This window comes from Dysidea avara, chromosome 13, assembly GCF_963678975.1.
Source record: "Dysidea avara chromosome 13, odDysAvar1.4, whole genome shotgun sequence".
In the NCBI taxonomy this organism is placed as follows: Eukaryota; Metazoa; Porifera; class Demospongiae; order Dictyoceratida; family Dysideidae; genus Dysidea; species Dysidea avara.
The window spans coordinates 6,934,201-6,961,006 of NC_089284.1; the positions used below are offsets into that span (position 1 = coordinate 6,934,201).

Consider the following 26,806-nt stretch of genomic DNA (forward strand, 5'->3'; position numbering starts at 1 on the left):
TACATACATACATACATACATACATACATACATACATACATACATACATACACACCTTAATAAATTAATTAATGTGTTACTACAGCTACAGGACCATCTCCTGGTGACATTAGACTGATAAATGATGCAGACAACACTAATATGACTGGAAGGCTTGAAGTATATTATGAAGGCCAGTGGGGAACAGTTTGTGATGATTTCTTTGATAGTCTTGGAGCAATGGTTGCATGTCGACAGTTGGGGTTGAATCCAGTTGGTGCTATTGCTGTTACCAGAGCAGGATTTGGCCAGGGTACTGATCCTATTTGGCTTGACAATGTGAATTGTGTCGGAACTGAACCAAACATTGATTCCTGCCCACACAATGCTTGGGGATCACATAATTGTGCCCACTTTGAGGATGCTGGTATCATCTGTCTGTGTAAGTTGTGTTGTTTTACATGAATTGTATGGACTCACATATTACTGCTTTGTATATATATATATAGCCAATGGAACACAGCCACCAATTCAGGTGCGTTTAGTAAATGGGGATGATGAGTTTGAAGGAAGAGTAGAAGTTCTGTATGCTGGTATATGGGGAACTGTGTGTGATGACTTCTTTGATCTTGGAAGTGCCAATGTGGTGTGTAGACAACTTGGTTATCCAGGTGCACTAAGGGTGGCAAATTTCTTGGAGTTTGGCCAGGGTACTGGTCAAATCTGGCTTGATGATGTACGTTGCACAGGAAATGAAACCTCATTAGAAAACTGCCCACGGAGAGCATTTGGTAGTCATAACTGTTTCCATTTTGAGGATGTTGGAGTTGAGTGTGTTGGTAAGGATTATCACATCAATATAATTGTACTCTTAATAAAATATATTTGTTAACTACAGATAACACACCACCACCTCAATACTCAGTAAGATTATTAGGAGGTGCTACAGAATATGAAGGAAGAGTGGAATTCTTTTACAACGGTCAGTGGGGTACTGTATGTGATGACAGCTGGGACATCAATGATGCTGAGGTGGTTTGTCGACAGTTACATTTCACTGGTGCTACTGAGGCTTTGAGGCTTGCAGCATTTGGTGCTGGCACAGGTCAAATATGGCTGGACAACCTTCTGTGTACTGGTACTGAACAAGCATTAGTGGAATGTCCTCACAATGGATTTGGAACTCATGACTGCAGTCATAGTGAAGATGCTGGTGTAAGATGTACAGGTAAGCATAAGTGACTTTTTGGTTTTTATTCATACAATATTTAACAACGGAGGCATATCCAGAACCCAGGTCACCTGGGCATCAATAATTAGGGATGCGGTGATTATGCTGGCATAATTTCAGGCATAAAAGGTATGTGTGGGAATCAGGAATTATGTTAGCATTTTGAGGTGATTATAAAGCTTTAACAGTAGGAAACTCTGCAGATTGCACAATTCCATTAAAAAGAATCGATATACTCTAATAGAGCAGTCAGAAACTCTAATAGAACAGTCACTGAATATTATTTACTCTAATAAAGCAGTCACATTGAATTGAAATACTCTAATACAGCAACCAGCTAAAGAATTTCAAGACTATTTGAAGCTTAAACATCAATAAAAATGGCCTGATACAGCAATAAACTGACATTATTAGCCAATTATGGTGGCATAATTTTGGGAATAATGGACAATTCTCAAAAGCATAATAGGTGATTTTTTGAGCCCTGCTCAAAAACATAACGCTCAATTTTTGGAGCATAATAACTTCATGCCTATCAATAACTCATGATACTCTAATAGAGCATCAAGATCGAGATACTCTAATAGAGTCACAGTATTCAGAGAAGCAGTGTAGCAAGCTAATGATGATTCCAGCATGCCCCAAATTCCCTCCCTCCTCCCCCCACCCTTTCCTCTGCCATGTTCTTTTAGGAAGAGTTAGTTTTACCACTTTGATAGCCAAAATTAGTTTATTGCTCAAGAATCATTGACATGTTGAATACTTTTAGCAGGCTATCTCCTCCCTTTACAAAATTCACCTGAAACCAAAATTAAACTGTCACCCAACAACTTCGTGACTAGTAAGCTCCTCTAAAAATAACTATCATTTGGTACGCTTTAAGCTTTCTTTTGCAATGGCCTAACAGTGAAACACTACTAAGAGGTGACTGTTTGCTGCTATATATTTACATACGTACAACAGATTGTAGCTAACTATAGTATAGCTACTGAGCTACTCAGAGTGGCTATCCCCTTTCAGTGGTGTGGATCTGAACTTTTTGTGCTCCTCTCCTTGGCTGCTCCTGGATCCGCCCCTGCAAGCTATGTATGTGTAGCAAAGGATATATAGCTAGTTGGTGGGAGGGCAGCTATCATCAACAGGTAGTTACCTTTTTTTGGTCTTTAACTTACAACTAGGCCCTGGCATCACCAAAAGTCTGGCTATGTCCCTGTTTAACGACACCATACAATGTTTAACAACAATGCTTTTGTTTAATTACTATATATTCCATGCAGCTCCCAAAGATTATGATGTACGACTACGGAATGGATCTTCACATTCAGAAGGTCGTGTTGATGTCCATTACCAGGGTCAATGGGGTGCCATCTGTGATAATGGCTGGGACATAAATGATGCCATGGTTATTTGTAGACAGCTAGGATATATGTCAGCCTTAAGGCCAACCATTGACTCTACATTCCCACCCTCAACTGACAATTCTCAACTATGGTTGGATTTTGTTTCATGCCGTGGAAATGAAAGTAGCATCCAGTTCTGTGCTCATTCTGGTTGGGGAGAAACATTCTGTAATACCAACAATGAGGCTGGAGTGATCTGCACAAGTATGAACTTCTATCAAACAGACACTGTACAAATATGTTACTATTCTTCTTTACAGATGAAACATTCACTAGTGGTCAAATGATTGATATTCGATTGGTCAATAATGGAGTGGTTAGTTCATCAACAGGAATAGGAAGAGTTGAAGTACTTCATGATGGTGAATGGGGAACTGTCTGTGATGACAACTGGGACTTCTTGGATGCACGTGTAGTTTGTCAACAGTTAGGATTTAGTAGTGTCTTAAACATCACCAGATTTGCTGACCTCACATTTGGTGCTAGACTAAACAATTCAGTTCCAGTGTGGTTGGATAACATCCACTGTACTGGAGATGAAACAAATCTTGGCTTGTGCCCACACCCTGGCTTTGGTGTTGAAGACTGTTCTCACTTTGAGGATTCAGGAGTTTACTGTACAAGTAAGTACATTGTTTTTTTGGATGTGCTAGAGCATTGATGATTTCTTTACAGATGATGTGATCAACACAAACATCTCCATGAGATTAGCAGGTAGCAACAACAGTAATGAAGGAAGAGTAGAGGTGTTCTTCAATGGAGAATGGGGTACAGTGTGTGATGATTTCTGGGGACTCACTGATGCAGACGTTGTTTGTGCACAACTTGGATTTGGTCGTGCTCTAGAGGCTCCACTGTTTGCTCGCTTTGGTCAAGGAACTGGTCGCATCTGGATGGATGATGTACAATGTTTGGGTATTGAGGACAACCTGTGGGATTGTAGCTTTGATGGATGGGGTCAACACAATTGTATACATTTTGAGGATGCCTCAGTAATATGTGACTATCCTGACCGACCTCCTGATGGCCAGCCACTGGCAGTCAGAATTGTTGGTGGTGCAAGAGATTATGAAGGAAGAGTGGAAGTTTACAATGAGAACTACAATGGATGGGGTACAGTCTGTAGTCAAAACTGGGATGAAAATGATGCAAATGTTGTTTGTCGTCAACTTGGTTATAATGGAGCACTCTACATACAATCTTATGGTCCAGGAACTGGTCCTGTTTACTTGAATAATGTGGGATGTGCTGGCAATGAACCTACATTGTTTGACTGTATCAATGATGGATGGAATGTTGCAAGTGGTGTTTGTCTTGATCATAGTCTTGATGCTGGTGTTGTCTGCAATAGTAAGTGATAAGTGAATGTAAATTCAAGTACAATTATGTTTGCATTTATTATATAGGTAGTGACATACCTTGCAATGATGGTGATATCAGGCTTGCTGTTGGTTCAGATGAATTTAGTGGACGTGTGGAAGTATGCTACCTTGGCCAATGGGGAACAGTTTGTGATGATGTATTTGGAGACCTTGATGCTCAAGTTGCTTGTAGACAATTGGGCTTAAGTACTAGTCGAGCCTCAGCTCAACAGTTTGCCTTTGGTTCAGGAACAGGTTTTATCTGGCTGGATGATGTACAGTGCAGAGGTACAGAGAACAGGCTTGTGGACTGTGTACACAATGGATTTGGAGAACACAATTGTTTCCACTTTGAAGATGCTGGTGTTAGCTGTCCTCCTGGTAAGAAGATACACAACTAGAATAATGATAATCATGTAATTTCTAATGACTACTGATGACTTTGCCCTTAACAGATGGCACCTTATATCCACCTGGAACACTTCGTCTTGCTGATGGTGATGATGATTTCTCTGGACGTGTTGAAGTGTACTGGGATGGTCAATGGGGTACAGTTTGTGATGATTTCTGGGACTTGGCTGATGCTCGAGTAGTGTGTCGACAACTGGGCTTTCGAGATGCTCGCCAAGCTACTAGGTTTGCAACCCATGGTGCTGGCACAGGTGTAATTTGGCTTGACAATGTGATGTGCACTGGAAATGAAACAAGACTACAAGACTGTCAGTCTAATGGCTTTGGAGTGCACAACTGCTTACACTTTGAAGATGCTGGTGTCGTCTGCACTAGTATGTATTTGTTGTATGTTGTTTAATTTAGATTAATTATTTCCCTTCTTGTAGATACCTCAGCACCTGTCACATTATCAGTTAGAGTGCAAGGAGGTAATCAACCTTACAATGGTCGTGTTGAGGTGATGTACAATGGAGAATGGGGAACCATTTGTAATATGGGATGGGACCTCAATGATGCTCGAGCTTTCTGTAGACAACTGGGATATGTTGATGTCATTTCTACTGGCACAGTCTCTGATTTTCTGTATGCTAGTGGGAGTGGACGCATCTGGCAAACTAATGTTGACTGTACTGGAAATGAAAGAAGATTTGGAGAATGCTTCTTTACACAAAATTGGGGAGACACTGCTGGATGTGGTCATAACATGGATGTTGCTGTGCAGTGCAATCGTTAGTAACACATTGTAATAGCTTTTAGTTAGTATATAGAGTGACCTGCTATACATGGTAGACTAATTAACCACCTTTGTTTTCTGTGTATATAGCAACAAGAAGAGAACTGTTCCCGATTGAAATAGTTGATGGTGATACACCAAATGAAGGTCGTTTACTGGTGTTGATTAATGGAACATTTGGCTCTGTATGTGATGACTTCTTTGGTCTTGAAGAAGCACAAGTTGCTTGTCGTCAACTCAACTATACTGGTGCAGAAAGAGCAGCATACTTTGGTGAATTTGGTAGTGGTGAAGCTTCTGAGCCAATCTACTTTGATAATGTGATCTGTACTGGAAATGAGAACTACCTGTATCAGTGTAGTTATACCACCAACCACAACTGTATACATTTTGAAGATGTCGGAGTTGTTTGCAGAAGTAAGTATACCATTCTTATCTAACAATGCAGTTGTTACATTTCAATTATTTAAGCTACTGTTGATGCACCCTGTTCTGATGGAGAACTACGTCTTGTTAATGGTGACCTTTCTGAAGGACGTGTTGAGATTTGCTTCAACAATCAATGGGGCACAGTCTGTGATGATTTCTGGGACATTCGTGATGCTAGAGTGGCATGTCGTCAACTAGGGTTTGCTGATGCAGTACGTCCAACTAGTTTTGCTTCATTTGGTGCTGGTACTGGTCCCATTCATCTTGATAATTTAATGTGTCTGGGTAATGAAACCAGACTACAAGACTGCCCACATAATGGTGTAGGTAGCCACAACTGCTTCCACTTTGAAGATGCTGGAGTTGTATGTACCAGTAAGTGTGACATATATAATGCCCGGAGTTGGATTGCATACTAATACATGTTTAGATGATGTCATTGGACCATTTCCAGTACGACTTGTTGGTGGCGTGGATGAGACTGAGGGTCGTGTTGAAATATTTTATGATGGAGAATGGGGCACTGTCTGTGATGATATCTGGGGACTTCCAGATGCTCATGTAGTGTGTCGGGAAATTGGTTGTCCCAATGGTGCCACTCAAGCAGTGTTACAAGCTGGATTTGGTCAAGGAACTGGTACAATTTGGTTGGACAATGTTCAGTGTACTGGAACTGAACTCTACTTGAGTGACTGTCCACACAATGGCTGGAATGCTCACAACTGTGTACATGGTGAAGATGCTGGTGTTCGCTGCAACATGACAGGTATCTTTATTTGTAGTGTAAGATAAGTGTAATTATTATTCTATTCAAGACTGTGACATTGGTGGAAGGAACAGATCAGATATAAGACTTGCTGGTAGTACTGAACGTGGCAGTGGTCGTGTAGAGATCCGTGTTGGTGACCAATGGGGTACCATCTGTGATGTGTTCTGGGGACTTGCTGATGCTGAAGTTGCTTGTCGTGACTTGGGTTACAGTGGAGCTCTACAAGCTACTGGTGGAGGATGTGAGTATACCATACTTGCATTGAATGGCTATATGTTTTTTAACATAGTCTTTGGTCAAGGAGTTGGTCCCATCCATCGTACTCAAGTGCTTTGCCAAGGATTTGAGCCCAACTTGTTTGTGTGCCCATCACAACTTGACACAAGCTCATGTGATCACTCTATGGATGCTGGTGTCATCTGCATCAGTAAGTGCCTTTGTTATAGTATGGGAACAAAGTTTATTAAACTTTGAAATTTCATTACTCTTTGCTCATTATATTCAATTGTCTGAAAATTATCCATGTGTGAAGGTAAAGCAATTGCTTACATTTTGATATAAAGCAAAACTTAATCAGTACAAGGAGTCAACTATTGCCTGAGGCATGTAAAATAAGTGAAAAAGTACCCTTTGCAAATCTGGTCATGTATGTGCCATGGTATTGGTTGGGTACAACCAAGCCCAAAGATGCCCAAAGTAGTCAAAAAATGTTTCCGATAAGTTCTACAAAATCTAAAAGGAGTAACTCAATAGTGATTATTGCTATGAGTTTTGATCTTTCACAAACACTGCTGGGCTTGATGTATGTCTTTTGTCATACTGCAAGAGATGCATCATAGACGTATTACTTTTGTCTTTCTGTATCCCATATCTCTCCTTTTCTATATAGTGCAATAGTGCGGGTAGTGTGCCAATGTTTTCATTGAACTTACTACAGTGATCCTTACTAATCTGAACTCCAGTATTCCGAACACTTGCTAATTCAAACAGTACAAATGACTGTTCTATTAGAGTATTTTGCAAACAAGTGTATGTTCTATTAGAGTAATTGAACTAGGTTCTGTATAATGATTCAAACAAATTCACTAATCTGAACAGACTTTTGTCAACTTGAGAACAAAGTTGTTCGGATTAGTGAAGATCCACTGTATTATGCACAGCAAAATTAGATTAAGCTGTAATGTAATTTTGTAATTAGGCATGCCTTCCATACTGTTCTCTCAGTATTTAGAGCTGTGTAATATGCAATTAAAACTTAGCTAAATACTGTGTAAGCGAAATGGCTATTGTGCTCACCAAGTAATTAGTATTAATAGTGTGCAGTCATAAAGCTGATATAAGCTGATATGTCTGATGTAATTGTTTCCTCTGAATGAGCATCTGTTACAAAAATGTTTATAAACAAAAGGTATATAAGGAAACAGCATACAATCATTACAATAAAACAAAATGGATCATTCCATAATGTACAACTTTAATCCCAATACAGTAGGAGGGTTAATTAGGGATTAATCTTTGTGTCAAGTGATCATTTTTGCTTTGGTAGATTTTATTGTAATGGTCCCTATATATGAAATTTGCAATAATAAAGCACAACCACAGATGTTATGTGCATATATGTAGTTTATTGTGAAAAAATGGTGCAGCCTTAAAAAGCCTGGGTGAAAAAAGTTGTGAGATCAAAGGTGGCGGCCAAGAAATGGCTGCAATGATGTTAATGCTAAAAAGTTTTAATAATGGCTGTGTGCATTGTTAAAATTTATTAGTATTAACATCATTACAGCCATTTCTTGGCCGCCACCTTTGATTTCACAACTTTTTTCACCCAGGCTTTTTAAGGCCGCACCATTTTTTCACAGCTTGGCTGTTTTTGTGTGGATTGTAATTACAAATGTCCATGTCATATAGCAACACCAACCTGTGAGGAGGGAACAATCAGACTCAGGAATGGAACTGACATAGCTGTATTAGCTGGACGTATTGAGATCTGTATTAACAACCAGTGGAGTGGCATATGCAATGAAGGATGGAGTGACTTTGATGCTGCAGTTGCATGCAGACAACTGGGCCAATCGACTATTACTCCACGAGGAATTCGTCAAGCAGCTGACCTGTTTGGCCAAGGAGATGCACCAGTTCTTATCAGCAATGTTGCTTGTCTAGGCCATGAAGGAGCCATTGTTGATTGTCCTTTCAACTTCCAACACAATTGTCTTGCCAGTCAAGTTGTAGGAGTACAGTGTACAAGTTAGTTTGATGAGTTTCGTGTTAGTTACCTCATCATTAAAACACCTTAGATGTTACAGCACCTCCATTACTACCAACAAGACTTGTTGGTGGAAACGTTGATGGTGAAGGTCGTGTTGAGGTTTACTATAATGATCAGTGGGGAACTGTGTGTGATGATGACTGGGATTTGGTTGATGCTAGTGTAGTATGTCGTCAGCTTGGCTATACAGGAGCTATTGGAGCTACTATAAATTCATTCTATGGAAGAGGTGAGTAGGGATAATTCATTTTGATTTTCCATGACAATTAATCTGTAGCTGAACAAACTGTACCAATACAATTTGATGAAGTCCAATGTACTGGAGCTGAAGGAAGTCTGGGTCAATGTATGTTTATTGCTGGTGACAATGACTGTGATCATAGTGAGGATGCTGGAGTGATATGTATTGGTGAGTAATAAAGTCTTTGAGTGTGTTGATATGCATCAATTGTTATGTTTTGGTTTTTAGGTGCTGGAGTTTCTAGTGTCAGAATAATTGGAGACACTCCTGGATCTGGTCGTGTTGAAGTTAACATCAGTGGTTCCTGGAGTACTGTCTGTGATGATGGCTGGTCACTCACTGAAGCTGATGTTGTGTGCAGACAACTAGGTTACACTGGAGCAACCAACTTCACCACTGGAATGACAACAAATAACATGTTTGGTATTGCTGATCAAGAACAATCAATTGTTACTGGCAATGTTCGCTGTACTGGACACGAAAATGCACTGTTCGGTTGTCCTGGCTTTAATCCTAATACTCCAACTCTATGTGCATCTGACCACACTGAAGATGCTGGAGTTATTTGCTTTTGTAAGTACATGTAGTGATCATAATTCATGGTTCCCATGCATTAATACCTCATATAGCAATTTATCCTGTTCGATTAAGCAATGGCACTGCTAATTCTGGTCGTGTGGAAGTACTCTTTAATGGAAGATGGGGAACAGTTTGTGATGACAACTTTGACAAGCTTGATGGACAAGTTGTATGTAGCCAACTCAACCAGGGTGCAATCTCACGAATTGCCAACCCCATGGAATTCCCAGTTGGTACTAATGATCAACCAATTTGGTTGGATGAAGTACAGTGTATGGGAGATGAGAGATGGCTGAGTGCATGTCCTCATCCTGGCTATGGAGATAATGATTGTTTCCACAGTGAAGATGTTGCTATAGTGTGTACTGGTGAGTGATAACAACAACTTGAACTGTCTATAATAATATTATTATACATTTTACAGGAGAGCAAGCAGAACTACCAATTCAAGGAATACGGTTACTTGGAGGGAGCAGTGTTGGATCAGGAAGAGTTGAAATTAGAGTCAACAATGTCTGGGCTCAGATCTGTGCAGACTTGTGGAACCTCAATGATGCATTAGTTGTGTGTAGATACCTTGGATTTAACACTACTCAACAAGTTCCATTAGGCAATGTATTTGGAGTGAGTACTACTGGTTATTGGGTCACACAGATGAGATGTGGTGGACAAGAGAATGACCTCAACCAGTGTCACTACACTGAATATGTCAACCAACCAGCACAAACATGTTCCACTGGCTATCCAGCCAATGTTCAGTGCTTAGGTAAATGTTATACCTGGGCTGCATTTGTTTCACAAGCATTGTTGTGTAATTTGTAGATCTGACCAGTTGTGGTACATTGTCAGAGCCAACAGGAGGATATGTTAGTTATGATGCTTCATCTGGAACAAAGACAACTGCTACACTAACTTGTTTCTATGGATATCTGCCATCTGATAATCACAATAAGAGAGAATGTCGAGCAGAGTCAACCAGCTGGACTGGTGATCCATTTACTTGCATTCGTAAGTTGATCAGTTTATTCAATGTGTACATAATTTTTACATGATGAATTCCAATAGCTCAAATCTGTGGTGCTGCACCATCAGTGAGAGGAGCTAGCTCAACTATAGTGGTGACTGAATCACCAGATGGGGCCTTCACTGTCAACACCACTGTCACCTTCACCTGTCCTGATAACACCACACAGTCTGCAAGGTGTGAATATGCACCTGTTGGTGGAGCCCAGTGGGTTGGTAGCTTACAAGAGTGCAACATAATTGTTGGTAAGAAAGAGATTGAAGAACATATTGAACAGTTACATTCATGTGTTATACTATTATAGGTCCAACAGGTGGTCAGACTGGTGGTGATAACAATGATGATAGCAATAGGAATATTCTGATTGGTGTTCTTGTTCCTGTGATCCTCATCCTGTTGGTAGTAGTAATCATCTTGACCATCGGAGTAATCATTGTGGTGAAGAGGTAGGCTAATTTATCATATTGCTGTTATGATATAAATTATGATATCGTCTTCCTCCTAATAGACGTCCCAAATCAGACGATAGAGTACACTTCCAGTCACCAGATGATGCTGTTACATTTGATGGTTTTGAGAATCCCATGAGCAAAGAACCATCTAGTAAACCTTTCACTGATATATTATTCTACTTATTACTGTTTGTTTTATTTTGTAGACTTTTCCAATCCACTGTACCTTAATCCAGATGAGATGGAGAACTTTGAGGAAAGCATGGCTGCTCCAGATGATGGCACTGTTTGATCACTTAACTATAGTATGAACATGTTTTGTGTTGTAATATTATAGGGATTTTTTATTCAATTAGTTTGTTATTGCTCTGTTTATTACATTGAATATAAATTATATTATTTACTGTGCTATAAGAAGTCTTTCGACACAGCACATAATAACCACTGCAAAAATACATCTTCAATTCTAATGAAAAATTTGTGCACTGTATTAGAATGTTGCAATAAAATGAACATAATTATATAAAACTTTCCTACCAAAAGTAAACTGGTGTACCAGAGACCCTTGTGTGCTTGGGCTTATCAGTAAGTGGGCACTAACTCTAATTGACATGGCTATATGGTCTGTAATGTACATACCTTGTGCATGCACAGCCTTCACTGTGCAAAGTTTGCATAGTAAGTAAGCAATAATTGTATAAGTAATTGTAATTATTTAATTATAAGGATAAAGGATAAATCCAATTATGCTATATAAATATCTACATCTGCACAATCAAACAAGTACATTACTGTAAAGTCCGTCCAGCAGCATTTTAATGAGGAGGAATTCACAATGGATTATGAGCTAGTTAGATGCTTAAACAATTTCATTGTGATCTCTTGTCATGGTGGAACTGTGATACACTGAAAAATAATGATATCAATATCCTGATTAATTGGTCTACATATTGGTAATACCGTATGGAGGGAAACTTTGGCGCCGTTAAAATTTGGCGAATTTGGCGATTGACCATAAATTCGCCAAATTTTCCCCCCTCCAAAGTTTCCCTCCGTACGGTACTCCCTACATTAGAAATTATAGGAATCCAACTGGAAAAATTATGGGTCTTGGTAATTGACTCAAAAACTGAAATTTCATAAACATATACAGACACAGTAATCATATAGGCTTGTCTTGTTTTAGGTCCTTCTTGTGTGAGAACTTGTAAAGTTTTATACAACTCTTCTCTAATTATTAAACACAATAATGTTATAGCAAGTCTTTCCTACATAAAATGTTGAAAAGATTCATAAAATAGTTAACTAGATCAATTCAACTTCAGTAATTTACTATACCAGTATTGACTTATCCAGTTTATCCCAATTACAGTTTTCAGGACACTGAATATAGATACACTGATACAGCTTGATAACATATAGGAGCAAAAGATGGCAATTTGATGATATACAATGCAAACAATAATGAACCCACATTTTTAGAGCTCTGAGGGGTCCCACTGGAACCCTATGCCCCAATATTACAAAGAACCATTAAGTTGAAAAAACTTTCAATTAGTTTAAAAGTTGTCCAGTTGACTATTAATATCATAGAGATAGAGTCGAGTCATTTTATAGCAGGACTTTTGAGACACATGCAGAGAACAGGTTTGTAGATTGTGTATGTAATTACCCCTTTTGGAGAACATAAAGGTTTCCACTTTGAAGATACTGGTGTTAGTTGTCCTCCAGGTAAGCTTATAACTGCTAGTAAATCAAAAGCGCAAATATTGCTATATCTATGAATATCCATCTGGTATATTTTTTCACAGATGCCACCCAATAACCAGCGGGAATACTTCACTTGCTGATGGATGATTTCTCTGGATGCATTGAAGTCTGGTCCCATCCATCTTGACAGTTTAATGTGTCTGGGTAATGAGTCCAGATTACACGACTGCCCACATAAGGGTGTTGGTAGCCACAACTGCTTCCACTTTGAAGATGCTGGAGTTGCATGCACCAGTAAGTTATTATTATCAAATGAAAGGGTTGCACAAAAGGCTGGGCACAGTCCGACAAATAATGCCCAGAGTTGGATTGCATACCAATGCATGTTTAGATGACCATTTCCAGTACATCTTGTTGGTGGAGTGGATGAGACTGAAGGCCGTGTTAAGATATTTTATGATGGAGTTTGGGACACTGTCTGTGATGATATCTAGATGCTTTGTAGCGTGTCGAGAAATTGGTTATTCCAATGGTGCCACTCAAGGATTTCTCACAACCTGCATGTGCACATGGTGAAGATGCTGGTGCTCACTGCAACATGACAGGTATCTTTATGATTATTATCCACCTTGTTCTATTCAAGACTGTGATATTGGTGGAAGGAACAGATCAGATATAAAGACTTTCTGGTAGTACTGAACAAGGTAGTGACCATGTAGAGAGATCCGTGTTGGTAACCAATGGGTAATTGCTATTTGTGATGTGTTCTGGGGACTTGTTGATGCTGAAGTTGCTTGTCGTGACTTGGGATTTAGTGGAGCATTACAAGCTATTGGTAGAGCATGTGAGCATATCCATGATAACATTGTATATATAGCTAAATGCTTTTTTTAAAACATAAGTCTTTGGACAAGCTATCCTTTCAAAATTTGGAGAAGTTACTTCAGATGTTATTACCTAAAAATAATGGGAACATAATGGAGTCAATATTAAACACAATTCTCCTTTTTAAGTGAATGTTAGCAATGCACAAAAGCTGCTGGTAAGGCAGACTATGGAAAATGCGATACATGGCCTATATAGTATTCTTGGATACACATCATGCCTCTACCACTACCACCCACCATGGATGGCCCACCTAACCCAATTTGGCCAGAGCTGGCCCTGGAGTGTCTTAAACAATGAAATTTACACATTGCATGGAGTTGAATCATGGATGCTATTCGTGGGTACTGCATGGAGGGGCTTGTCCACCAAATATTTATATGTTAATGAAAGCTCAAGTCTAGACAATTTTTGTAAATAAATTAAGTAGTTACAGATAACTTTTAAAAGAAAATGTAATTGTGGCTGTTCTATTAGAGTGATTGTTCTATTAGAGTGGTTGACTGCTCTATTATACAGAGTATCTCGATCTTGCATTGCAAGCACTACTCGGAGCACTTAATTTAGCTTCTTATTAGTGGTATTTAGTAAACTATAACTAATGGACTTTGCTACTGAAAATTTGGACTTGCATACTTGGACCTTTTTGCTAAAATTGTGGACCTTTTTTTCAAGAGGGCAGTTCTTCAGAACCCCTTGAACCCCCCTGGCTACGGGCCTGTCCCAAGGCAGATGATAAGGTACACTTCCATGCAATCACCAGATGATGCAGTAACATTTGATGGCTTTGAAAATCCTATGAGCAAAAAACAATCTAGTAAGTCATGCATTACATTACTTCTGATTAGTAATGTTTTACACTATAGCTTTTGCTAATCAATCCAGATGAAATGGAGAATTTTGAGGAGAGCATGGCTCCACCAGATGATGGCACTGCTTGAAGTCGATAGATCACTTAACTGTAGTACGTATACTAATGCTAATATATTATAGGAAATGTGTGTTTAATAAGTAGTTATTGCTTGTTACATTACATATAAACTATACTCGGTTTGTGTTCACCTGGCCCCTTAATAACTCTTGATATATAGAAGGGCCAGCTGTCCAAGGCACCCTGAAGCCCTTTAAATGCTGGAACTGTTTTAATATAGGCTTGCATCGATTATGCGGCATAATTTTTGGCATAATAGGGGAGAAAAGGCATAACTGAAAGCATAATACTGGCATAATAATAATTATTATTAGCACTTTACAGTGACCAGCACTGAATTAGGAGCATAGTGGGCAAATTTCCGCCACAATAAGTATAGTTTCTGCTATAATAGTCACAAAGTCAAGGGAAAACCTGTTTTAGATGGTGAAATGATTCCTGACAACGAGTAGAATAATGCACTACACCCTCAACGAAATGAATGCTTTTCATTGTGGGTTTCAGTCACAATTAGCAATTGATCCCAATCAAGCCAATATGGCACAACAGACTCTGTTGTAACTAGAGGCCACTGGTAATGTACCTGTATATCAGCGGTGTGGCATTGGCACAGTGATCACAGTCTATAATATTATGCATACAGCCATGCACAACATACAGGAGATAGTTACACATTGTTGTATATGCAGCACTGCATCGGCTTCTTGTTTAGCTATTACAGACTCACAGTAGACTAGTAGTTAAGCCGAGTGGAAAATAATTCCAGCCGCCAGCAAGCCAGATGAAGGTGGCGGTCAGCAAAATGAAAATAATTCCAGCCGCTAGCAAGCCAGATGAAGGATGAAGATGTAGACCTATAATACAACTACCGGTACAAGTATTACATTACTCATTACCTTGCTGTTCCAGCTGGTTGTTTATAAGGGCATCAGCTGGTATCCTAGTGTATTGGCGCTTCTTAAGCATAATCTGTATCATTGTAATTCTCAAATACGAAGCCAAGCCTATTTCTTGTATGTGAGACCAATACTAGAATACGCATCAATAGTTTGGGCACCATACACTAAGACTAACATTGAGAAGCTTGAAAGTGTTCAGCGACGTGCTGCCAGATTTGTGGTGTCTGATTATGATTTTTCAAGTAGTGTTACCAGTATCTTGAATGAGCTTAAATGGTGTAGCTTGGAGGTTAGAAGACAAGTAAGTAGACTGATGATGTTTTATAAGATATTGCAAGGTTCTGTCGCACTAGAACTACCCTATGAGATATCTCTCATCGACACTGTTACTAGAGGGCACAATAGAAGATATCAAACACCTTTTTCAAGAATTGATATACACAAATTCAGTTTCTTCCCAGCTACTGTCAGATTGTGGAATAGTTCACCTGACTCAGTTGTTAATTTGGATTCCCTTGAAGCATTCCGTAGATCTGCTACTGATTTCTTAAACAATTTATAATTTATAATTCTTTTTATACTTAATTAACTACTTAACTTAACTACATACTATATTGCACGTATACTCTTTCAGAGTCCTGCAATTATAATAATAATAACTATCCCAACTGGTCATCAGCTGGTCCTTCACTGCATGACGCCTGGAGCGCATATCCTGCACACAAAATACACAGTTACAAACATTTAAACATACTTGTAATGTTGTTGCTTACCAGTAAAGTGGCGCCTGGCCTCTCCGCGGACGTTTACTAATCTTCTCGTTCGAGCAATCTGTAATTAAACAAGGGCGTGGTGACGGGCGTTATATAGAATTACACGTACGGTAAAGTCATCAGCACGAACAGGCGTACTTATTATACGGTTGTGCCTTCATTCACAGGCGATCTATCCCCGCTTAGTTCATGTCTCTAGGCCTCGTAGTTTTCTCAAACATTATTTATTCATTCATTATTAATGACGTAACTTTAACCGCATTTCTTATTATTCTTACTACTTGGTTGTATACTGATTAATGGGCAATTAAAATACAAAATTGATTAATAGGCCAAAGGCCTTTGACAATGTCCATGTCCAGTTTCTCTCCAATATTGGTCTAGTGAGTGTTTGAAAGAAGATATTGTTTTTGCCAGAACTACTTCATCAGGTAAGTCATTCCATTGTTGGATTATTCTAAAGTTGAAAAAGTGTTGACCAATGCTTCTGCTCATAGGCGGATCTAGGAGACGCTGTCAGGGAGGGCCAAGGGGGGGCAACCCTGAGAAGTTTTAGCACATAACAATGTTTATTCCACTGAGGATAAGAGTGGAATTATACTACACAAATTATATTTATTTGCATAACTTTGTTCAGCATATAGCTGGATGAATGATGGACATGCAGTTTTTAAGACTGCATAGTCAGAAGAAATTTTAAAAATTAGACTTCCTAGGTTCGAATTTAAGAGCATTTTAGATAGCACTTATAACTGTATGCTTTGCAATACATACAAAGATTGGTTAGCCTCTCTGAGATAAACCTGTTTGATGGTAAAGTGTATACTAAATCAAAATAAGGAGTAGCTAGCGTTGTTATAATTTGTAAAAAAAAAGTAAATTGATGATATTAGAGTTATGACTGTTCTATTAGAGTATTGACCGCTCTATTAGAGTATCTAGATCTTTGCACAAAAATTCAAATCTGTTTGCCTCGCTTTCAGTGTACAGTTTAGCTATAACTGTAAAGTACATTTATAACTGTTATATTTGCCCATTGGCTTTCTATACTTCTGAATAGCTATAGAGTGAATGCATGATTCTAATTTCTGGTGTCAATATAGTGCTGTAGGTCCAAGGGGTGCGAAAGAAGGGCCAGGCGGGACACAGCACCCCTTGCCCCCCCCCTCAGATCCACCTATGCTTCTGCTAATTCTTTGTTTAAAAAGTTTCATTTGATGGCCCCTGGTAACACTGTCTTGTTGTAATGTAAAGATATCTTTTGGGTCAATTTGATAGTATGAGTTTAGTATCTTAAACACTTCATTTAGGTCTCCTCTTTGTCGTCTACAAAATAGTGAGTGCAAATCTAGTTCTTGAAGTCTAGCTTCATAAGATAGTGTAGAGATAGATGGTATCAGCTTAGTAGCCCTTCTTTGAACCTTTTCTACGTCAATGTCCTTTGCTAAATGAGGGCTCCAGATTGGGGCACAATACTCTAGATGCAGTCGAACTAAAGTTTTGTACAGCAGTGTAAATGATGGTGCTGATCTATTCTTGAAACTACGCTTCAGTCTTCCCAATACTTGGTTAGCATTAGTATCCTGTATATACAGTGCAGCAACAGTACGAATTTTCCATATATATGTTCCACAGTCAAACTTAATAGTAGATTGTCAGATGAGTGGGACTATTAGCTGTTCATATTAATCTATCTCATTCACTAATGGCTACTTGAAGAGATCTGCTGCTTGTAATCCTGGAATGAATTCAAACTACGTAGTTATCCATGCTTTTTTGGCATTAAACAACATCAGAAACTCACTATCTTTCCAATAATATGCCATGTGCTCACACTAGTTCTTATAAACAAAAATCATTAGATCACGTGACTACCGTACGCAAGGAAATTTTGACGTCAAAAAAATTTGACGAATCGGTTTAATTCGTCAAATGTAAATTCGTCAAATTTTTCTTACGTCAAAATTTCCTTGCGTACGGTATCAAATGCAATAATAAATTTGAATGCGTCTCTAAAATTACCGTGCGGGCTGGTGACATGAAACAAGGAATCTACACATTGGTGGCCTAACATCCAGCTGGCTATTTATATTCGAGCCACTCCTTCAACTTACATCACTAGTCTCGCGTGGCCAGACCGCTTTTTCTCCGTCACGACGCTTATCGATTGGAAATTATAAGCGCCTACTCCGAAAAAAGTAGGCGCTTATAATTTCTAATCGATAAGCGCCATGACGGAGAAAAGGCGGTCTGGCTACGCAGACTATAATACAATCTGCTCAATAATTTTTCAACAGAACAAGCTAACCGCATAGTAAAATGAGTAGCTACCGTACGCAAGGAAATTTTGAAGTCAGAAAAATTTGACGAATTTGTTCAATTCGTCAAATGCTTATAAGCGCCTTTAAAAGTACAGGTTTTCTTGATTTTCGTCAAATCTGCAGAAGTGTGAATGCGTCAAATTTTTCTTACGTCTAAATTTCCTTGCGTACGGTAGTATCACGACGTAATAATGGCGTCCGTAAATGTATACTCGCGTGTTTTGTAGAATCCGGGTCAGACAACATGCATGCCCCACCCATCCGTTTGTTGTTTATACACCCACCGCAACATAATTTGCACTCTGCATGCAGTGGAATTCGTTTATGATTGAGTAGCAGTTAGGCTAATAGTATAGTTAAGTCTATTTCAACAGTAGCTTAGCTATACTGCTCTTAATTCTGTTACGAAGTTCGCCAACAAAATGCAAGAGAAGGGGCGCTCTGCCCTCTTACCAATTCTTGTTATTTTCGCAGTTGTTGTCAGCAGCACTGACGCACAAGGTAAGCATGACAGATATTTGTTATTGCAACTATATCTATATAGCTAGCTATACTGAGGCTGCAATTTTGAACTCATCCCGCGGTTCGACTGAGCTAGCAATGTATCCACTCGACTGTTTCTGCTCGCCGTACCGTTTGCTGTAGAATAGAAGCGTAGTCGTTTGAAGAAATTAGCTACAACGCTTTACTGAATCTGGTGACCTCCCTGGGACAAGACTTGTCTCATGGAAAAATTGGTCCAGGAAAGCCAAAATCGGTCCGTCACATCCATGTTTGGATGCCAAAAATGGTCTGACCAGATCAGAATTGGTTTGGGTATAGTTATGCTTCAGTATAGCAAGCAACGAGCTGTACGAAACTTGGAGTATATAGCTAGCTGCGTGCTTCATCTCACGACGTTGCATTATAGGGACAGCTACCATGACTATACGTGGCAACAAACAACTCGTGTTTGGGCCAGATTTCAGGCAGGCAATACAACGCGTTAGCCTAGCTAGCTAGCTAAAATCATGATATTGCCTATAGCGCCTGCATGCATGGTCTTGTTTGGCTTTGTCTATTATCCACGGTTCTGCAAAATGTACCCGAAATTGATGTAATTTTTATTTTTAAAGCATAATGATACTGAGCTAATGTAAGTAAATACTAATCTAGCAAATTTTCAGTGGCTAGCTACCCCCACTGTAATTTTTCTACTTGTACTATTGTGCCAAAACTCCTGCACCCCATAGATATAGCTTATTGCAAACTATCCCTATATCTTTGTACACAAGTATTCTTCATGTTACTGGTTCAAGTCACTGGTAGACCCTTAGAACCACCCTATCAACCCCATGCACACATTTATTGTTTGTTTTTTTTGTACATGATAATTAACGTAATTCACCCAATTAGGTTTCTGCAAAGTGTGCATAGCTAACATTATTTTCTTTTCTAAACAGAAGCTGGAGATGTTCGTCTGGTAGATGGATACAGACCAGCCGAAGGTCGTGTTGAGGTGTGGTACAATGGTTGCTGGGGAACTGTCTGTGATGACTTTTGGAGCTTGAATGATGCTCGTGTTGTTTGCAGACAACTTGGTTACCCAGGTGCTCTACGAGCACTTCAGCGTGCCTCACATGGACAGGGCAATGGTGCGATTGTACTTGATGATCTGCTGTGTTCAGGAAATGAGGAGAACCTCTTGCAATGTCCAAGTTTCACACCAGCTGGTACTCACAACTGTGCTCATTTTGAAGATGCCAGTGTTGTGTGTGAAAATGACATTAGTAAGTGAATACATGCACATTAATGTATAACATGGCTATTAATCACTGTTCATCATAGGACTTGTTAATGGTTCCAATGCACTAGAAGGAAGAATCGAAGTGTATGTACAGGGACAATGGGGGACTGTCTGTGAAGATTGGTGGAATCTTGCAGATGGTGTTGTGGCATGCCAACAGTTGGGCTTTGGAACTGTTGTTGACACTTTACGCCAGCTGTCATTTGGAGCTAATGAGAATATACCCATTCTTTTGGATAATCTCAATTGTCGTGGGAATGAGAATCGAGTACAGGACTGCAGGGCGATAGTTGGAAACACTTCACACAATTGTGATCACAGTAAAGATGCTGGATTAGTTTGCATGGATGCCAGTAAGAAAACTTAATTGTTATGTGTTATAGTTGTTTATTTGAATACTATAGGATTGGTTGATGGTCCTGTTGTCAATGAGGGCCGTGTAGAGGTATTTCGTAATGGCGCTTGGAGTACAGTTTGTGATGATGGCTGGAGTCAAGTAGATGCTGATGTTTTCTGTCGTCAGATAGGCTACCCTGGTGCTGAATATTCATATGGACTTGCTGCATTTGGCGAAGGATCTGGTATAATACAAATTCGAAATGTAGCTTGTACAGGAACTGAGAATAGCATTCTTGACTGTTCATTCAGTACTGATGCCAACACAGCATGTACTCATTCAGAAGATGCTGGAGTACGTTGTCTGAGAAATATAAGTGAGTGATTTATCACTTAGATGGTTGGCTCCATCAGTTAACTGACATTTATTAGGACTAATCAATGGTACTGCTGGTGAATCAAGTGAAGGTCGGATAGAAGTTTATAGAAATAACACTTGGGGAACAGTCTGTGATGATTTCTTTGGTCGACCTGATGCTGATACAGCTTGCAGGCAGTGGGGTGCACAGACTCCAGCTATTTCATGGCGAAACCGAGCAGGCTATGGCCAAGGCACTGGTCCTATTTTACTTGACAACGCAAATTGTGATTCTTCTGCTATGCTGGGATCATTGTTCTACTGTGGTATTATTACATTCCATGACTGTAGTCATGCTGAAGATGTTGGTGTCAGTTGCCCAACTGTTCGTAAGTCCCGTGTGGTTATGTGGTTCTAATGTAGGTGTATTGTGGTTAGTGTTAGTTCCACTATCCCATGGTCTTGTGATTATCACATGACTTAGTGCAAACTACAAGTTATACAATGTTATGTAAGTGCTCCTTTTATGTATGGAATATCTGTAGGGCTTATTGGAGGCAATATAGCAAATGAAGGAAGAAATGAAGGAAGGGTAGAAGTTAATTATAATGGAACATGGGGCACAGTTTGTGATGACTTTTGGTCTCAAAATGATGCCAATGTAGTATGCCGACAACTGGGATATGGTACAGCTGCTACTTGGCCAAGACTTGCAGAATTTGGACAAGGAAGAGGACAGATTTGGCTGGACAACCTTCGATGTACTGGAAATGAGACTGATCTGTTCTCTTGCCCAAACAATGGACCAGGAATCCATAACTGTGGACACAGTGAAGATGCCAGTGTTGTGTGCACTAACATTCGTAAGCCACTATATATTAAATATATGCGCCTCAAATAAAAGGAAACTACAGGGTTACAATCACATAAATGGTCCAAGTATATATTTCAGGCAAATCCCAAGTTATTACATATACAGTGGAACCTGTCTTGGCAGTCACCTGTATAGAAAGACCACCTCTCTAAAAAACCAACTTTAAATCATCAAGTGAGAAGTTTATACTACACTAATCCACCAACCACCTGCTTTCAGGAAATATTGGCCCAAAGGTGACCGGCATAGACAGGTTCCACTGTATTACAAGTATAAATATGTATTCATAACTTTGTAGGGATCATTACAATAATAAGTACTGAAACAAAGGGAGACCAGCACAATTTTAAATCCTACTTAGCTCACCAATAAATCAGCATTGGTAAAGTAGTGATGATCTGAAGACAATATAGAGAGTCAGTGAATCAAAGGATTCCAAAACATGTAAAACATGGGATGATATGTTACCTACTACTACTACTACTACAGGCAGCCATGTATAGTCAGTTAAAAGTTTTCTTAGCTAAAGAGGCAATATTTTATTGATCATTTATATAATAAAAAATATAAAAGTTAACTTATTTACATTGCTACTGCTATTTGTTATAGCTAATTAGCTAGTATTTTTGCAATAATGCAAAATTAACAATTTAGTTGTTTTTGCTCACACAAACTGTTTTTAAACTGCAAATAATACACAAAAGTGTCTTCTCAGTTGTTTTATAGTTTGTCTATCATATTATTCTCTGTAGAGTAAGCCTCATGGCCACCCCCATATTTCTATGCGTAACATTTGATGAGTAAAGAAGGGACATACCCTTTTAAAATCAAATTCTCCATTCCTGTTGGTCTATAGGAGACCCACTATAATGTTTTTGGTCCATAAAACTCATGGGGAAGGTACACTTCAGAAATATGTTACACTTATATTTGGCACAATTTAAGCCACTTGAGTGTAACGTTTACCATTGCGAAGTTCAACACAGGTTCCATTCTCACCTGTGATGTGGAAAACATGACTCTATTTAGTGCATTTCTATGCACAACAATAATAGCTTATATATAGTTTCATACTGGGTGAATGGGCTACGAAGTTACACATCTACATCTTATGACAAACAAACGTACAGTTGCAGATTAAACAAGCATAGAATGTTACTATCCAGTGGGGGCCATTAGAAGAAACTGTGCTGATATGGAGATTATTGATATTTTGGATTAAATTAGGACTTATAACATGCATATCACATGATGATCTCCCTTGTTTCAGCACTATTTTTATAATTGTACTAGGATAACCCTGCATGAATATAATGTAATACCAACCATATTTAATAGTTATATTGATACACATTAGGCTTGGTTGATGGCACATCAGGCTATCATGGACGTGTGGAGGTATTCATACAGGGTGAATGGGGAACTGTTTGTGATGATTCATGGAATATAAATGATGCCAGTGCAGCTTGTCGACAGCTTGGTTTCCCATTTGGAGCAAGTCAGGAGATATTAAGATTTGGTGGTGGAACTGGACGGATTTGGCTGGATAATCTTTACTGCAATTCTGTAGCTGATAACATTATAACTTGTCCTAAAGGTAATCCAACCGGAGTACACAACTGTGACCATAGGGAAGACGCTGGAGCAAGATGTATCCCAGTCCGTAAGTATTAATATTCTGTAGCTAATAAGCAAACATATATTTTGTCCATTCACAAAATACAGGTTTAGTAGATGGTAAGTGTCCCAATGAAGGAAGAGTTGAAGTATTTTATAATGGAGCCTGGGGCACTGTGTGTGATGACTTTTGGAGTACTACTGATGCTCGTGTTGTCTGTAAACAGTTAGGCTTTGAAACTGATGGAGTTATTGCATACAATAGAGCTCAGTTTGGACAAGGAACTGGCGACATTATTCTAGATAATCTTGGTTGTCGTGGAAATGAATCAAGCATATTTGATTGTCCACACAATGGAGAAACAATCCACAATTGTGGTCACAGTGAAGATGCTGGAGTATTCTGTCCTGTTCCAGGTAAAGATCATAGCAATAATACACCAGTGTGAATTTCTTTAGCATTAGAAATGAGGCTACTTGGATATATATGTATTATATATATATTCAGATACAAATCATGTATGCATCTGTAATACAAATTTGTAATGGTAAAACATAACACTATACAGAAAAGTAATATAAATTAACAATGGTAAGAGGAATCATAGCAATCTATTAAAAATAAAGAGCAAGTCTATACTTGGGTATCACTGATAGCATTGACTTAATTGTTATAACAACAAACATATACACTGCAAAGGTTGTCTTATGTTAACAAGAATAAAGAAAAATGAGGAATTCTACAAACTAGTAGGGATCTCATAACAATAAAAAAGCACTTAAACAAGGGGATGCCACCTTAATTCCTGCTTTAGCTCATATAGTCAGCAATACATCAGCATGGCTAAAGTAGGGATTATGTCTGCACTTCAAGTGATGCCTTAAGAGCTTTTTATTGTAAGCTTGCAATATTTCTTAATTTTTCCCTTACACTTTTTTTGTTAGCTTTTTGGCAACACAAGTGAGCCACATCAAAGAAAAGAATGGCACCTTGCTGTACCAGATGTATGATGCTATTTATAATCATATGCCAAAATGTGTGTCCCTATACTGATTACTAATAAGTAATTTAGCTGTTTTGCATTGTTTTAGACTGCATTCTGCCCATTACACAACCCTAGACACAAAGAACAATATGTAAAGTACTGTACTTTGACTGCTATACGTGATAAGCAACACAAAGTCATTGGTGTGCTATTGCAAATCAACACCTTCCGCTATCAGCAAAACAAAGGAGGACAAAAGTAAGTCCAGCCTTCAAAAAGCCTGGGCGAAAAAGTTGTAAAATTAAAGGTGGTGGCCATGAAATCGCTGCAATGATGTTAATGATAATAAATTCTAATAATGCAGCCATTATTAAAATTATCAACATCATTGTAACCATTTCATGGCTGCCACCTTCACTTTTGATTTCACAACTTTTTTCACCCAGACTTTTTGAAGGCCACACCCTTTTTATACAGCTTGGCTGTTTTTGTGTGGATTTTATATTATCTGCCATAACTATGGTCATCAACATGATAACTGCAGTCACACATAAAGATAAATATAATAAATACTTTGTTGTCAATACTGGTAAATAAATAGAATAGAACTTGCACCTGCCATATTAGGAAATGATGTCTATCAACGATAATGAAAATTTTTTAAATCATGATATAATATTCATATATTTTTTGATTGAAATGATCATGAAGTGATAAAAGACTGTTATTGTATTATTTGCAGATGAGGGTCAAGTCAGATTAGCTAATGGACGTGATGAAACTGAAGGTCGGGTTGAGATTTACTGGAATGACCAATGGGGCACAGTTTGTGATGACCAATGGGGCATCAATGATGCTAACGTCGTGTGTAATCAACTGGGATTTCTTGGTGCTAGTGCAGCATTTTCACGTGCAAGATTTGGTGTAGGTGGTGGACCAATTCTTCTTGATGATGTACGATGTGTGGGCAATGAGAGTTCACTTCTTGATTGTCCAGCTAGAGCAATTTACAGTCACGACTGCAGCCATTATGAAGATGCTGGTGTCAGATGCAATCCTTGTCCTGCAGGTAATTATATAAAATAGTGTGTGACATGGTGAATAAGCAAACTAACAGCATACTGTACACATGTTATATTGGGCTAATGATATTAAATTCATTACAGATCATTAGTAGTAACAAGTCAATTTAGATATAAGCACAATATTTTATAAGCAACATATCAGAATTGTTTCACTGGTATATAAATTATGTGGTAATTGATAATTGCATTGTTTTAGACCGACGTATTCGATTGGTGGGTGGTACAGTACCTAATGAGGGAAGAGTGGAGATTCGTACTGGATGTAATACTGCATGGGGTACAGTGTGTGATGATCTTTGGGATAACTTGGATGCTCAAGTAGCATGTCGTCAGCTGGGGTACCCCACTGATGGAGCAATGGCATACAGTTTTGCCTATTTTGGACAAGGCACTGGTAACATATTATTGGACAATCTCGGATGTGATGGAACTGAGGCTGAGTTGATAGAGTGTTCACATAATGGACTTGGTATAGAAAACTGTAACCATTTTGAAGATGCTGGAGTATTCTGTATGGCAAGTAAGTAAAATTGGTAACCACAGAGATTGAAATGGTTACTATAGACATCAACTTATAAAAGTAGGATTTATATGCTCACCAATTCTTTAACAGATCCATGTCCAGAAAATACTATCAGACTGAATGGTTCTAATGCTACCAATAGTGGTCGTGTTGAGTATTGCTACAATGGAATATGGGGCACTGTGTGTGATGATGAATGGTCACTTCAAGATGCTGATGTAGCATGTAGACAGTTGGGCTTCCAAGGAGCAAGAAGAGCTTATGGTTCAGCATATTTTGGAGCTGGTGAAGGTCCCATCTGGCTGGATAACCTACAGTGTAATACAAGTGAATCTCGGCTAGAGGACTGCCCTAACAAAGGATGGTTGGTGAATGATTGCACCCATAATCAAGATGCTGGTGTAGAATGTATAACTACAGGTATCCTGTACTTATACAATGTGGTCTGTAAGTTAATAATATTTCTATAGATTATGTCTGCCCTCCAAATGGAAATGTGAGACTCAATGGCAATGATTACTACCTGGGTAGAGCTGAGGTGTGTGATAACTCAGCCTGGACCTGTTTCTGTGGTGACAGCTTCAGCAGACAACATGGAGAATTGATTTGCCTTCAGCTAGGGTTTCCTGGACTATATCGTTACTCAACTGGACCAGCAAGTTGCAGTTCTGGTGCAACAAGTCTCCAATGCCCAGTAGATGCAACATCCACCCAAAGTTGCAACTATACAGTTTCCACAACTTCCTGTCCCCAAGTTTACATTGAATGCTACAGTAAGTTCAATTGTTGTGGTTATTGGTGA

At 38.9% G+C, this 26,806-nt stretch overlaps 3 protein-coding genes across 3 annotated transcripts in view; all 3 read left to right on the plus strand.

Moving 5' to 3' along the window:
* Positions 1 to 2,874, plus strand: part of LOC136243444 (uncharacterized) — a 24,590-nt gene extending 21,716 nt beyond the window's left edge. Inside the window, exons 32-36 of the mRNA XM_066034950.1 lie at positions 86 to 421; positions 489 to 818; positions 878 to 1,207; positions 2,488 to 2,743; positions 2,871 to 2,874. Coding sequence (XP_065891022.1) covers positions 86 to 421; positions 489 to 818; positions 878 to 1,207; positions 2,488 to 2,743; positions 2,871 to 2,874 — 1,256 coding nt within the window. The remainder of the gene's footprint in view (positions 1 to 85; positions 422 to 488; positions 819 to 877; positions 1,208 to 2,487; positions 2,744 to 2,870) is intronic.
* Positions 2,667 to 11,259, plus strand: LOC136242486 (deleted in malignant brain tumors 1 protein-like). The gene is made up of 22 exons (XM_066033916.1): positions 2,667 to 2,814; positions 2,871 to 3,233; positions 3,286 to 3,960; positions 4,017 to 4,352; positions 4,427 to 4,756; positions 4,811 to 5,152; positions 5,248 to 5,574; positions 5,629 to 5,961; positions 6,017 to 6,352; positions 6,402 to 6,596; positions 6,645 to 6,782; positions 8,264 to 8,602; positions 8,653 to 8,853; positions 8,902 to 9,033; positions 9,094 to 9,438; positions 9,495 to 9,812; positions 9,869 to 10,210; positions 10,267 to 10,452; positions 10,510 to 10,713; positions 10,773 to 10,914; positions 10,977 to 11,071; positions 11,127 to 11,259. The coding sequence occupies exons 2-22, from the start codon at positions 2,894 to 2,896 to the stop codon at positions 11,210 to 11,212; spliced, it is 5,742 nt and encodes a 1,913-aa protein (XP_065889988.1). The 5' UTR covers positions 2,667 to 2,814; positions 2,871 to 2,893; the 3' UTR covers positions 11,213 to 11,259.
* A 7,519-nt stretch (positions 11,260 to 18,778) lies between these two features.
* Positions 18,779 to 26,806, plus strand: part of LOC136242477 (uncharacterized) — a 28,472-nt gene continuing 20,444 nt past the window's right edge. The window contains exons 1-12 of the mRNA XM_066033908.1: positions 18,779 to 18,940; positions 19,882 to 20,208; positions 20,267 to 20,578; positions 20,630 to 20,938; positions 20,994 to 21,308; positions 21,465 to 21,782; positions 23,151 to 23,456; positions 23,519 to 23,827; positions 25,139 to 25,465; positions 25,678 to 26,001; positions 26,095 to 26,424; positions 26,475 to 26,777. Of these exons, the coding sequence (XP_065889980.1) occupies positions 18,862 to 18,940; positions 19,882 to 20,208; positions 20,267 to 20,578; positions 20,630 to 20,938; positions 20,994 to 21,308; positions 21,465 to 21,782; positions 23,151 to 23,456; positions 23,519 to 23,827; positions 25,139 to 25,465; positions 25,678 to 26,001; positions 26,095 to 26,424; positions 26,475 to 26,777 (3,559 nt within the window). The 5' untranslated portion in view covers positions 18,779 to 18,861. The remainder of the gene's footprint in view (positions 18,941 to 19,881; positions 20,209 to 20,266; positions 20,579 to 20,629; positions 20,939 to 20,993; positions 21,309 to 21,464; positions 21,783 to 23,150; positions 23,457 to 23,518; positions 23,828 to 25,138; positions 25,466 to 25,677; positions 26,002 to 26,094; positions 26,425 to 26,474; positions 26,778 to 26,806) is intronic.

Coding starts and splice junctions, on each gene's coding strand:
- LOC136242486 (XM_066033916.1), top strand. CDS start 2,894: ATGATTGATATTCGATTGGTCAATAATGGAGTGGTTAGTTCATCAACA. Junction 5,153..5,247: donor TGTTGCTGTGCAGTGCAATC/GTTAGTAACACA, acceptor CTGTGTATATAG/CAACAAGAAGAGAACTGTTC. Junction 6,597..6,644: donor ACAAGCTACTGGTGGAGGAT/GTGAGTATACCA, acceptor TTTTTAACATAG/TCTTTGGTCAAGGAGTTGGT.